The sequence below is a fragment of the Mirounga angustirostris genome, unplaced genomic scaffold (genome assembly GCF_029215605.1).
Source record: "Mirounga angustirostris isolate CCGP_5_RB_7025 unplaced genomic scaffold, mMirAng1.0.hap1 SCAF_1, whole genome shotgun sequence".
NCBI classification, from domain to species: Eukaryota; Metazoa; Chordata; class Mammalia; order Carnivora; family Phocidae; genus Mirounga; species Mirounga angustirostris.
Genome location: NW_026991709.1, coordinates 137,379,090 through 137,391,294, shown reverse-complemented (window position 1 = coordinate 137,391,294; position 12,205 = coordinate 137,379,090). Strand labels below are relative to the sequence as shown.

At 39.8% G+C, this 12,205-nt stretch overlaps 1 protein-coding gene across 28 annotated transcripts in view; it reads left to right on the top strand.

Annotated features, from left to right (window-relative positions):
- The window catches only part of THRB (thyroid hormone receptor beta), a 404,443-nt gene extending 395,719 nt beyond the window's left edge, over window positions 1-8,724 (top strand). For all 28 annotated transcript variants that reach the window (XM_064588701.1, XM_054504453.2, XM_064588706.1 and 25 more), the window contains one exon: window positions 3,788-8,724. In XM_064588701.1, the coding sequence (XP_064444771.1) occupies window positions 3,788-4,029 (242 nt within the window). In that variant the 3' untranslated portion in view covers window positions 4,030-8,724. The remainder of the gene's footprint in view (window positions 1-3,787) is intronic.
- Window positions 8,725-12,205: the final 3,481 nt, after the last annotated feature.

Here is a 12,205-nt window from a genome sequence, read left to right as displayed (position 1 = left end):
GAAGAGAAGGGGGGGAGGGAGAGGAATTGAGGAGATCCACAGAGCAGCAGCATCAAATACAAAGGAAAACACAACATAAAAATGCACAAATGACAATTCAAGCCAAATAGGGGATGCCAAAAGCCCATATATTTTGTTTAAACTCAGAAGAGGGAATTGAGACATTAGTGCTGAGCCTTCCTTATAGATTAAGCAGACCCCTGTTTTGATTTTTACTAATACAGATCCTTCAATAACTGGACACTTAAAGTGTGAACTTACTTGATCAGAGCCACAAAGAGCAAATAAATGGAGGAGTAGTTGGTGGGTGGGGGAGGTGGTTGGGCTCCCTGGAGCTATATGAGGAATCCAGCCAGGTTTATAAATTATTATTTTTTTATTTTTTTATTGAGGTATAATTGACATATAACGTTGTATTAGTTTCAGATGTACAACATAATGATAGGATATTCGTATATATTGCAAAATGATCACCACAATAAGTCTAGATAACATCTGTCCCCATATATAGTTACAAAATTTTTTTTCCTGTGATGAAGACTTTCCAGATCTACTCTCTTAGTAACTTTCAAATATGCAATAGAGTATCATTAACTATAGTCACCATACCATACATCACATTTCCAAGACTTATTTATGTTATGACTAGAAGTTTGTTTGTACCTTGAGACGCCCCCCCTTCATTCATTAAGCCCACCCCAGCCTATAGCCTCTGGCAACCACCAATCTGTTCTCTGTTTCTACGAGCTTGGTTTTGTTTGTTTATTTCTTTGTTTTTAGATTTCACATATAAGTGAGATGATACAGTATTTGTCTTTCTCTGACTTATTTTCCTTAGTATAATGTTCTCAAGGTCCATCAATGTTGTTGTAAATGGCAAGACTTCATTCATTTTTTATAGCTGACTAGTATTCCATTGTATTTGTATACCACATCTTCTTTATCTATTTGTCCATGGATGGCCAGTTAGGTTGTTTCCATATCTTGGCTATTTATATAATGCTACAATGAACATGGGGTCCATATATCTTTTCAAGTTAGTGTTTTGTTTTCTTTGGATAAATACTCAGTAGTGGAATTACTGGATCATATGGTAATTCTATTTTTAATTTTTTGAGGAACCTCCATAGTGTTTTCCATTGTGACTGCACCAATTTGGATTCCCAGCAATAGTGCACAAGGGTTCCCTTTTCTCCACATCCTTACCAACACTTATTATCTCTTGTCTTTTTGATAAACAGCCATTCTAACAGGTGTGAAGTGATATCTCATGGTGGTTTTGATTTGCATTTCCCTGATGATTGGTGATGTTGAACATCTTTACATGTGCCTGCTGGCCATCCGTATGTCTTCTTTGGAAAAATGTCTCTTCAGATCCTCTGCTCAGTTTTTAATCAATTGTGGGTTTTCTTACTATTGAGTTGTAGGAGTTCTTTTTATATTTTGGATATTAATCCCTTATCATATATATGATTTGCAAATATTTTCTCCCATTCCATAGGTTTCCTTTTCATTTTTTGATGGTTTCCTTTGCTGTATAGAAGCTTTTTCGTTTGATGTAGTCCCACTTTATTTTTGCTTTTGTTGCCTTTGCTTTTGGAATCAGATCCACAAAAATCATCACCAAGACTAATGTGAAGGAGCTTACTACCTGTTTTCTTCCAGGAGTTTTATGGTTTTAGGTCTTACATTCAAGTCTTTAATCTGTTTTGAGTTAATTTTTGTGTATGGTGTAAGACAGGAGTCTAGTTTCACTCTTTTGCATGTGACTGTCCAGTCTTCCCATCATCATTTACTGAAGAGACTGTCCTTTCCTCATTGTTTATTCTTGGTTCCTTTGTCATAAATTAACTGACCATATATGCATGAGTGTATTTCTGGGCTATCTATTCTGTTCCGTTGACTTTTGTGTCCATTTTTATACCAATACCATACTGTTTTGATTACTACAGCTTTGTGATACAGTTTGAAATCAGAGAGCAACCTTCAGCTTTGCTCTTCTTTCTCAAGATTGCTTTGCTTATTCAGGGTCTTTGTGTTTCCATACAAATTTAACATTGTCCATCCTATTTCTGTGAAAATGCCATTGAAATTTTGATAGGGATTGCTTCGAATCTGTAGACTGCTTTCGGTAGGATGGATATTTTAACAATATTAATTCTTCCAATCCATGAGTACAGAATATCTTTACAATTATTTGTGTCTCCTTCAATTTCTTCTATCAATGTCTTATAGTTTTCAGTGTATAGGTTGTTTACTTCCTTGGTTAAATTTATTCCTAGGTATTTTATTCTTTTTGATGCTATTGTAAATGGGATTGTGTTCTTCATTTCTCTTGCTGATAATTCACTATTAGTATATAGAAACAAGACAGATTTTTGTGTATTAATTTTGTATCCTGCAACTTTACTGAATGCATTTATTAATTCCAACAGTTTTTTGATGAAGTCTTGATTTTCTTTTTAAAGATTTTATTTATTTATTTGAGAGAGAACGAGATAGAGAGAGAGAGCATGAGGGGGGGAGGGTCAGAGGGAGAAGCAGACTCCCTGCCGAGCAGGGAGCCCAATGCGGGACTCGATCCCGGGACTCCAGGATCATGATCTGAGCTGAAGGCAGTCGCTTAACCAACTGAGCCACCCAGGTGCCCTTGATTTTCTATATATAATATCATGTCATCTGCAAATAGTGACAGTTTTACTGTCCTTTCCAATTTGGATGCCTTTTATCTCTTTTTCTTGCCTAATTTCTCTTACTAGAACTTCTAGTACCATGTAGAATAACGTGTTAAGAATGGGAATCCTTATCTTGTTCCTGATCTTAGAGGAAAAGCTCTCAGCTTTTCACCACTGAATATGATGTCAGCTATGGGCTTGTCATATAGGCCTTTATTATGTTGAGGTACATTCCCTCTGTACCCACTTTTGTACCCCAAGTGTTTGCAGCCTGGATGTTCCCCAGTCATTTACCCTTCTCATGACATCCCTTTATCATTTTTGTGAAACTGCCTTAAGTCCCCTCCCACATATTTTGGGATGGCCAGCAGTCCTCCCAAGACTTGGGAAGATTTCTTGGTCATTACACAGTCATGGTCTCCTCTAGCTCCAGCTTCCCACCGTGATTCTTCCCTTCTCTGCACCGGGTGATATAGCATGGCTCACATCTTTTCTTTTCATTTTAATTCCCCAAAACACCACCAACAAAAGGCTCTACAGGTAGCAGTTTTACCACATGTATAAGGGATAGGAAGGAGTAGTTCATTACAGCCTGGTAAACAACTAAAATTGGATATTGTGCTTCTATGTCTTCGTGAGAATTTCTCATTGTCTGACACTCCTCCTTTGGCATTCAGGCTTCCTGCAACATTTCCAGTCTCTTCTCACATCTCCCCTTCTTTGCATGTCCATGCTTGTCTTCCCCTCTCTGCCAGGCAGCCAGGGGAAACTCAAAATCTACCCCTTATTATGCACAGTATTTCAACTCTCGAGGTGAGACTTCTCTTTCTGTACCCTAAGAGGGAGGCATCGCCATTCCCATCCAAGGAGGCGATTTGTCTAACCTAGATACATTTATCTGAACAAAGCACTGACTCCCTTTATGTAAATTGTGACACTTCCTGAGACCGTGGTCCCTGATGCCCCAGAGCTCATGTTGCATCCATGCTCAAATCCTAGGAGTTGATAGGTCCCCAGATCTTCCCAGTTCACACTCAAGGGCTTGAATTGGACAAAGCAGGGCTTCTCCTTTCCACTTGTAAATTAACATTCATCTTCGTTCTTCCCCTCAGACCGCCCAGGGCTTGCCTGCGTTGAAAGAATAGAAAAATACCAAGATAGTTTCCTGCTGGCCTTTGAACACTATATCAATTACCGAAAACATCATGTGACACACTTTTGGCCAAAACTCCTGATGAAGGTGACAGACCTGCGGATGATTGGAGCCTGCCATGCCAGCCGCTTCCTGCACATGAAGGTGGAATGCCCCACGGAACTCTTTCCCCCATTGTTCTTGGAAGTGTTCGAGGATTAGACTGACTGACTTCATTCTCGTAATTCCTACAGCACTACTGGGTGTCATTTCATTCCATTGCCTAGATCTTTTTTGTTTGTTCCTTTGTTTCTTTGTGTTGGGAGGGACTGTTTGGGGATAAAGGGAGGTAGTCCTTAGCATAGACATGGATGAAATTGCCCCTTGAATGCGGGTACTTGTAACTATTGCATTTTGTTCTCCAGCCCTTTGATGTGAATGCTTTGAAGGTTTTACAGTTGTGGAGGTAGGGTGGGGACAATCATTAATTCACCAGCACCAAGCCATCACCAGCTCCCATCAGTCCCTGGTCAGAGACTCAAGCAAGCAAAATGGCGTGGAAGAAGACTAATGAAGCCTTAAAACCAAGATAATATGGTCATCTTGATCCAGTCCTGATTTTTGAAGGGCTCAAATTAGCATGGTGCAGACCACCTTTGGTTAGATGTGGCTTTCAGCTTTCTAGGGAAAGGTCTGAATTGATTTTTATCTATTCAAGAGCATGCTGTTTTCAGCACTCTTCATTCTCTCCTGGCAACATGACTTGGGATGTATAGGAATATTTGTTCCTGAAAAATCAGCTGTCCTTTCACTCTGATTTTTATAATCCTATGATTTCATTCAAGTTATACAAGGGTGTGACTCAAAGATGTGCAGGTATCTGACTGACTGAGGCCAACGAGGGAAACAATTTTCCTCAGCAAGCCCAAAGAAATTAGAAAGCTTCACTAATGTCAGTGACTCAACAGTTTCCAAAAATCCACACGGTGTTACCTCAGAGTAGGAAGGCTTCTTTACAGTTTAGGCTCAGAGAAAATTTCCACCAAAATCAAACCGATTTACAGAGTGTTGTCACTTTTCAGTGACATCTGATCTGTCATCTCCCAAACTCCTGAAGTTATTTAATCCTGATTGCATCTTTGCTGAGCTGACAACAGATTTCCCTATGGATTAAATCTTCTAATCAAGGAGAGATAACAAGCTGAAATTTGAGTCTTGTTCTGGAGGAATTCTGAGGAGAGATAAGTGTGGTGCATTCTGAGTTGAACGAAGTGCAGTGTTCTGAGAGTCTCTTCATGTGCTGATGGTTCCCTTTGGTCTTAGATCCTCAGGCTCTTTGCTCTACAAACAACTGTTTCCTAGTCCCCTTTTCCCTCTGACTCTCAGGCTTGACTGTCACTGAACAAAGCCTGGTCTGGCCACTGACCCTCCCTGTCCCTCCTAGAGCGTTGCCCTGACAGATATTTCACAGAAGATACCTGCAGACCATGTACACGAATCCTCACCTTCCCTGCCTAACCTGCCTCCCTGATGACAAACACTGCAGTAGGTTGTGCCCAGAAAACCCATGGTGACCCCTAATCATTTCAACTTCAGAAAATGGGCAAAGAATGTACCCATGCAACTGAATGTATCTTGTTCTTCACCGGCATAGTAGACATGAACTATTCCTTTACCTGCCTTGAACTGCCTTATCCTGGAAATATTGGGGAAAATAAGCCATATCACTGAGATTTAACTAAAAACAAAGGAATGCAAGTCACTATGAAAATCAAGTGGACTAATTCTTTTTTAACTAGCCTAGAAATCAGGGTGCCTGAGTTCTAGTTTGTACTCTGGCAACTGGTGGATTTGTGACCTTGTTGGTTTTCTCACCTGGGAGAAAGTCATGAACCTTAAAATCCTTCCCATCCTTAATATTGTACTAGTTTCGGGGGGAGAAATCTGTTCCTTTTTGATGGTTTCTTTCATATTCAAATTTCTAGCTTTATTAAACAGAAATTATGGCCCTCAACAGTTAGGGAAAGCATACTTGGTGTTGAGTCAAAACAAGAATTTGATATACTATTCATCAGCTATGTAGAGAAAGGCAGGATGGCCTTGGAAAAAGGAGAGGAACAGCACTGAAAAACTTAAGTGTGACTGGGAATAATCTGGAAGGAAAAAGATATGTTTAATGCACGAAATGATTATACTGGCTTCTAAGGAAGAGGAAGCCATATCGCTACGGAACTAGCTAAGCAAAGAAAGGAAGTAGGGGAAGAGATTAAAATTATAAACATGAAGTTCATGGGCAGATTACCTGCTTTGGCTTTATCTACAGACAGTCTGTTTTGTTTTGTTTTCTCTAAGGCAGCCTCTAGCCAGTCTCCTGAAGTCCTTGCTTTGTTAGCAACTGAGCTCTCTCTGTTGACTCTCCTTGAAGAAGTACCCTTTGAAACATAATGCTGAATTACCTTCTACACTCCAGGGTAACTCTGAGAAGCTCTGCGGGTGAGGGGCAAGTTTTCTCTCAGAAGGAATGAAAGGAATGCAAGCAGGAGGGGTACTGGAGGGTTCACAGACCCGTTAGGCATCAAGCCTTCCCTGGGAAAGTTTCCTCAATTTGTTTGACAGTTTCTGGAGTATATGAGACACACCCAGATTCAAATATAAGTACAGAGCCTGATCTAAGGCTAAATCTGAATGCTCTGGGGATTAACCATGACTGGGCATTGGCCAAATGCTACAGTATATCTACAGTAATCCAGCCAGCCCCAAGTAAATTTATGTCTGATCCTCGGTTCCTTAAATGACTGCCTTAAACAGGCAAACTGCTGATCTAAAACTCTTGTTGTAGGCTGAATACTTTATGCTGAGCAGGACACTCCTTAAAGTACTTCAGTTTGAAAGAAAAGGCTGTAAAGACTCAAAGGATCGTGACCCTGGGGTCAAAATGATTCATTTCTTCTGTAACTCGTTGAGGTACTTAGTGCATCTCAAGACTCCATCTCATAAAACTCAATCAGGAGGGATTTACCCTGGATTTTTTTTTAACATTTTTTCTTATATTGTCCGGGCTTTCAGATCAAGTGTGGACCTGATTGAAACCCCTCACAGAGGGGAGACATCCCAGTACAGGAGAACACACCTGTACAACTGGGATTCTTATTTATAAATCACTTCACGTTCGGGGATGAGTGGTGTGGGGTGTGTGTGTGTGTGCGCGCGCGCGCGCGCGTGTGTGTGTGTGTGTGTGTGTGTAATCCTCAAGTGTACTTTGCTCTTCAATTTAGATGTGCAGTATTTCCAGAAATAGTGAAAAAAGTAAGATCTTTTCTTCTTTATGATTCTGCTCAAAACACCACGTGCTGCCTCAGAGCTTTTTCTAGTCAAACGAGCCTCGGTCCTCAATGACGTGCTTGCCGTGTTGATGCCTCAGCCCAGTGATACTCCCTCTCACCTGTGCCCCAAGTGACACCTCTTCCATCTGCAGTGCGGTCTTCGGTCATCGGAGTGGACCACCAGGCTCAGCTCTGCTCCAGCAACGCCATTCTCATTGTTCTTCTGTGGACAGGTGCCCAAGTCTTGGCGCCTCCACAACACTAAGCCCCCGACAGACTCAGCCTCCATGGAACTGCTGAGAACCCTCAAAGCATGTCATTGTCAGTGATCCATTTTTATTCTATGGAACTCTAACCTATTTGTGTCATATTGACCTTTTGATGCATGAGTCATAAATTATGAAATCGGTCTTATGGTTTTTGAAATGTAGCCAGCATTTGTAAGGCTAAACCTTTTTCACAAACTGAATTTAAGTGAATAACCAAGCCGCAGTTCTTCTCCCAAAGGAGAGTGCTTACAGACATTTGAATCTCTTTGCCCTTTCCAACAGCTATGGCATCAGGTTCTAAAATAAGCTTGTAATTTTTCCTGTTATTTTAATAATATGGAAATATTAGCATAGTGTTTCTTTTGATAGTGATAGACTATAATCCATATTTAAATTTTATAGAGAAGAAATTTTATTGTACTGTGATGTAGATATTTATTATCCAGGTAAGGATTTGCCCGGTGTGTATTTTTTACAATTGAAACATTTTACTTTAATCTTTAAAAAAAAAAAAATACATTAAAAACAGACACAAAAAAAAAAAAACAGACTAGGGGGGAAAAAAGGTTTGGCCTTATCACAGAATTTTTACTGTGCTGTATAAATGTTTGCAAATGCAAAAAGTATGCATTTCTAGTGTGTTTCCACATTAATTAATGCCGCCTTCAAGAGCAATATCGTGCAGGTAAAACGCTGTTTGTGGCTTTCTTTTGCACAGTTAAAGCTGACCCACCTTATGCACAAGACAATCAAATATAAATCTGTCCTCCTCAGGATGCAGACAATACTCATGTAAATTATGGAGCACAATGTAAGACAAAAGAAGACACTTTATTTAATTACACAGGTATTGTTGCTATAAAAGATGTAAGGGCATGAATGAGCTGACATTACACCACTTCTTTGTTTTGGTTCTTCCTAATTAACTTGGCATTTTTCATTTGATTATACAGCCAAGTTAGTTCTCTATGCTTTCCCCAGAAAAAACACGTTTCTCGCCCCCCCCATAATGTCTTCATGCCCTGAGAATCAGAAAAATACTACAGAATAGGAAAAGATTTACAGTCATTGGAAGATATGTGTTTTGCAAACAGTGTTAAGTGATATTGCTAAGTTGGTAATATTTTTTTCAGCCTAAAACTCTGTTAAAATCTGTGATCAAAATGTTTTAAACTATCCAAAAAGAAAATTTGTATATTTGGGAAAAATGAATTTTTACATAGCTTTTGTATGCAGATATTAAATTGTAATTATGAATATAGTGGGCGTAGATAAACTCATAAGCTTCAATTCTAAAAAAGAAAAAAGAAAAAGCTTATAACCGACATACTTGCCTGTCTCTTTCTTTAAATATTATTATTTTCTAAAGAAGTACAGGATTGCCTGCTCTTCTCACCTCAGCTACTTCCAAAGGGAGGGTTACAGGGATATAAGGACATTTATTTCATAAGCATCTACTAGAATAAACAAATTTCCTTAGGAGGAAGGCACAGAGGTGGGGGGAGAAGTAAAAGGCTGATGGGGGACTACTTTTTCAAAAGGGGCCACAGTGATGGGGTAGGGAGGTAAGATATAAATTTTCGCAGCTCAAGGACCATTTGCCTTCTCTCAAAATGTTCCAAAATATTATTAATGGAATTATACTCATCTTGGCTATCACTCTATCCCCATTACCCTGAACACGTGTTAATTAGGACTCTCTGTGATGAGTAACAAAAAGCTAAATCAAACTGGCTCATGCATAAAGGGAATTTATTTACTGTAATATCTGAAAATTTCAGGATTCAGGCATGGCTGGATCTGAGTGCTCAATCAGTATTGGTCAGGAGATAGCCCTTTTCATGTCTCTGTGTAGATTTTCCTCTATAGAAATATCTTTCATGTAGACTTCATGCTTACATAGCCTTTTAACTTATGGTGGCCCCCCACTACCTTCAAATTAGTCATAAAGCTCCAAACCAACCGAAAGAGTCCTTCTTTTCCCCAGTAGTTCCAGTAAAAATCCCAGGCTTAATCCTCATTGGTCCAAATCCAGTCACATGCCCATTCCTGAGCCAATCACTATACTGAGGAGGACATATATGCTAATTAGCTTAATCCTCTGAAATCCTGGAACTGGTGGGGGTGGTAAGATAATCAGTCCTATCTAAAGTACGGACTGACAGCTGGGTCAGGGATGATTCCTCAAAGAAAATTCTATGTCTTGCTACTATAAAAAGTGGGGAGGAACAGTGAGCAAGCAAAAGCAACAAAAATGTCCACACCAGTAGCTAAGACTGAGAGTACATCCGTTTTTAGTAAGGCAACGGAGTCTCCTTAACACAGAGGAAGCTCAGCACAATTTGACCAGGACATGAACCAAATAAACACTTTCCAAAAGAAGTGTCTGATTATATCCTACTTGGCTCACAAAGGGGGCCAGTACAGGTAAGATGGAGCAAGCATTTATTATTTCCCTGGGCTAGATCAGTTCAGAGTACTATTTCCTGAGTCTTCTTGCTCTCTATTCAAATCACTATATATAACTTCTATATTTGTCTCTTTTCTACATTATGTACCTTTCCTTTCTTAAAAGATTTTATTTATTTGAGAGAGAAAGAGAGCATGACAGGTGGAGGGGCAGAAGGAGAGGGAGAAGCAGGTTCCCCACTCAGTGGGGAGCCTGACGTGGGGCTCAATCCCAGGACCCTGGGAACATGACCTGAGGCTTAACCAACTGTGTCCCCCAGGTGCCCCATTATGTACCTTTCAACTTCATCCTAATGAACACATTTTCCTTCCTCAAGAAATTACTTTATTCCTTTTGTTTTGGAGAGGTTTTTTTTACATATATATTCCAGCTAGGTACAGTTCTTACCCCCCCACTTTTCTTAAGATTTATTTATTTATTTGCCAGAAAGAGAGAGTTCTTAACCCCTTTACACAGGAAAAGCTAACCCAAAATCAATGTGATATCTAATAGTTTGATTTGGGCTATGGAGCTGGTGTTATGTCACAAACCTGGAGAATTCCAATAATCTAGAATGAAGAAAAGACAGGGAACAGAGTTGCTTTTCTTCCCCACTGAGAGATGACAAATCATCCTGGCTTCATATTTAGCTACTCAGGGCACATTAGCTTTGTAAATAAATGGAATTGTCACTGGGTTAATGTACACAAGATCTGACACATTAAATGCAATTTGTTTGTTCGGACCAAAGCCAAAGTAGTAAAACTACTGAAATACTGAGTGTTATGGATACCCTTTGAATGTGTACCTCTGAGGATCCATGGGCTACCTGACAAAAATGCTCTATGTCTTAAAAGAGAGAATCCATTTACACATATACTGATGAATCATAAATGAAGTCTATATTGGTACAATGGCATTGGTAAAAGGAGAAGAAAGTTGTATTAGCCCGGTTCCCCAGAAAACAGAGCTTATGTGCTACAGATCTATTAGGGAAAGTAGCCCCATGGGAAACAAGAGCAGAGGAGAAAGAGCATGAGGCAGGGTAGGAAAGAGAGTAAATACAGGGGCGCATTGCTGTGCTGGTCACACCAACTGCAACAGAGAACTCAGTCATGCAAGACTAGTTTCTAAAGGGCCAGATCAGTGTAGTTCATCTGAGAGTGGGGAAGTAAGAATTTATCTACCAGTGCTTATCTCTCATTCTCAAAACTAGGGCTGACTCCCCTGTCCATCTACGCCATACATGCCTGGCCACAGAGCAGGTCCTGTGGTCTCACACTTCAGGAGCAAAAGCAGTCCCCCAGGTGGGGAAAGTCAGTGTCCACTCCCACAGCTGGGCAGAGCCCATCTAGACAGGGTGGCAGACCAAATGGGCTGAAACAACTCATCCTGGCCCTGGAAAGATAAACAGAGCTTAGAGGATCTGCAATGATCTGACACAGAGTTTCCTCCAGCCAACAAGATCTTCAGATTATCTGGAGAAAGAACATAGTCTTTCAAGTTCCAAAGAAAATCATGAAGCTCAACCAATGAACCAAACCTATATTTCACTGTATCATCAATTTGTGTATTTAGGGGCTTTTAATTTAATACAAACTGGTCATATAAATTGATTGTCCACTTGGCTATATTTTCTTGCAGTAATCGAAAAACTATTATAGACTGTTCTTTTCATTATACTTATCAGTTTTTCTTACAGGTGGCTCATTTCAAGGGCAAATTTTCTTCTACATAAATACCTAGCTGAAAATTTTATAGAAACCAATGGATTTTTAATTTTTTTTTCATATACAACTTCACTCTGGTACAAACATTTGTGGAAACAATGCCTATGAAAAATGAAATCAGATGAAGTTGCAATGAATTCTTCTTTTAAGACAGACTGATAATATCCCCTTTATTTTCTTTTAACTTTCTTGCAAATAGCACAAATTGCAATGAGGGAGGCAGATGCATATAGAGTAAACCCTAAAGTTAGAGAATTTGAAAATTCTTGTGCCCACAGATCCCAATGGATACAGAGATTTGAAAAGCACTTGTCAGTTTTACCCTGAGTCCTAGAAAGATACTGCAATCTTATTTGTTGCAGATATGCAGTTTCTCTGAATTCTAAGGGTTTTTTTTAAAGATTTTATTTATTTATTTGACAGAGAGAGACACAGCGAGAGAGGGAACACAAGCAGGGGGAGTAGGAGAGGGAGAAGCAGTCTTCCCATGGAGCAGGGAGCCCGATGCGGGGCTCGATCCCAGGACCCTCGATCTCAGATGCTTAACGACTGAGCCACCCAGGTGCCCCGAATTCTAAGGATTTTATGAATTTTTCTATGAGCATGTTTAGCCTTGAACAGAGCTTT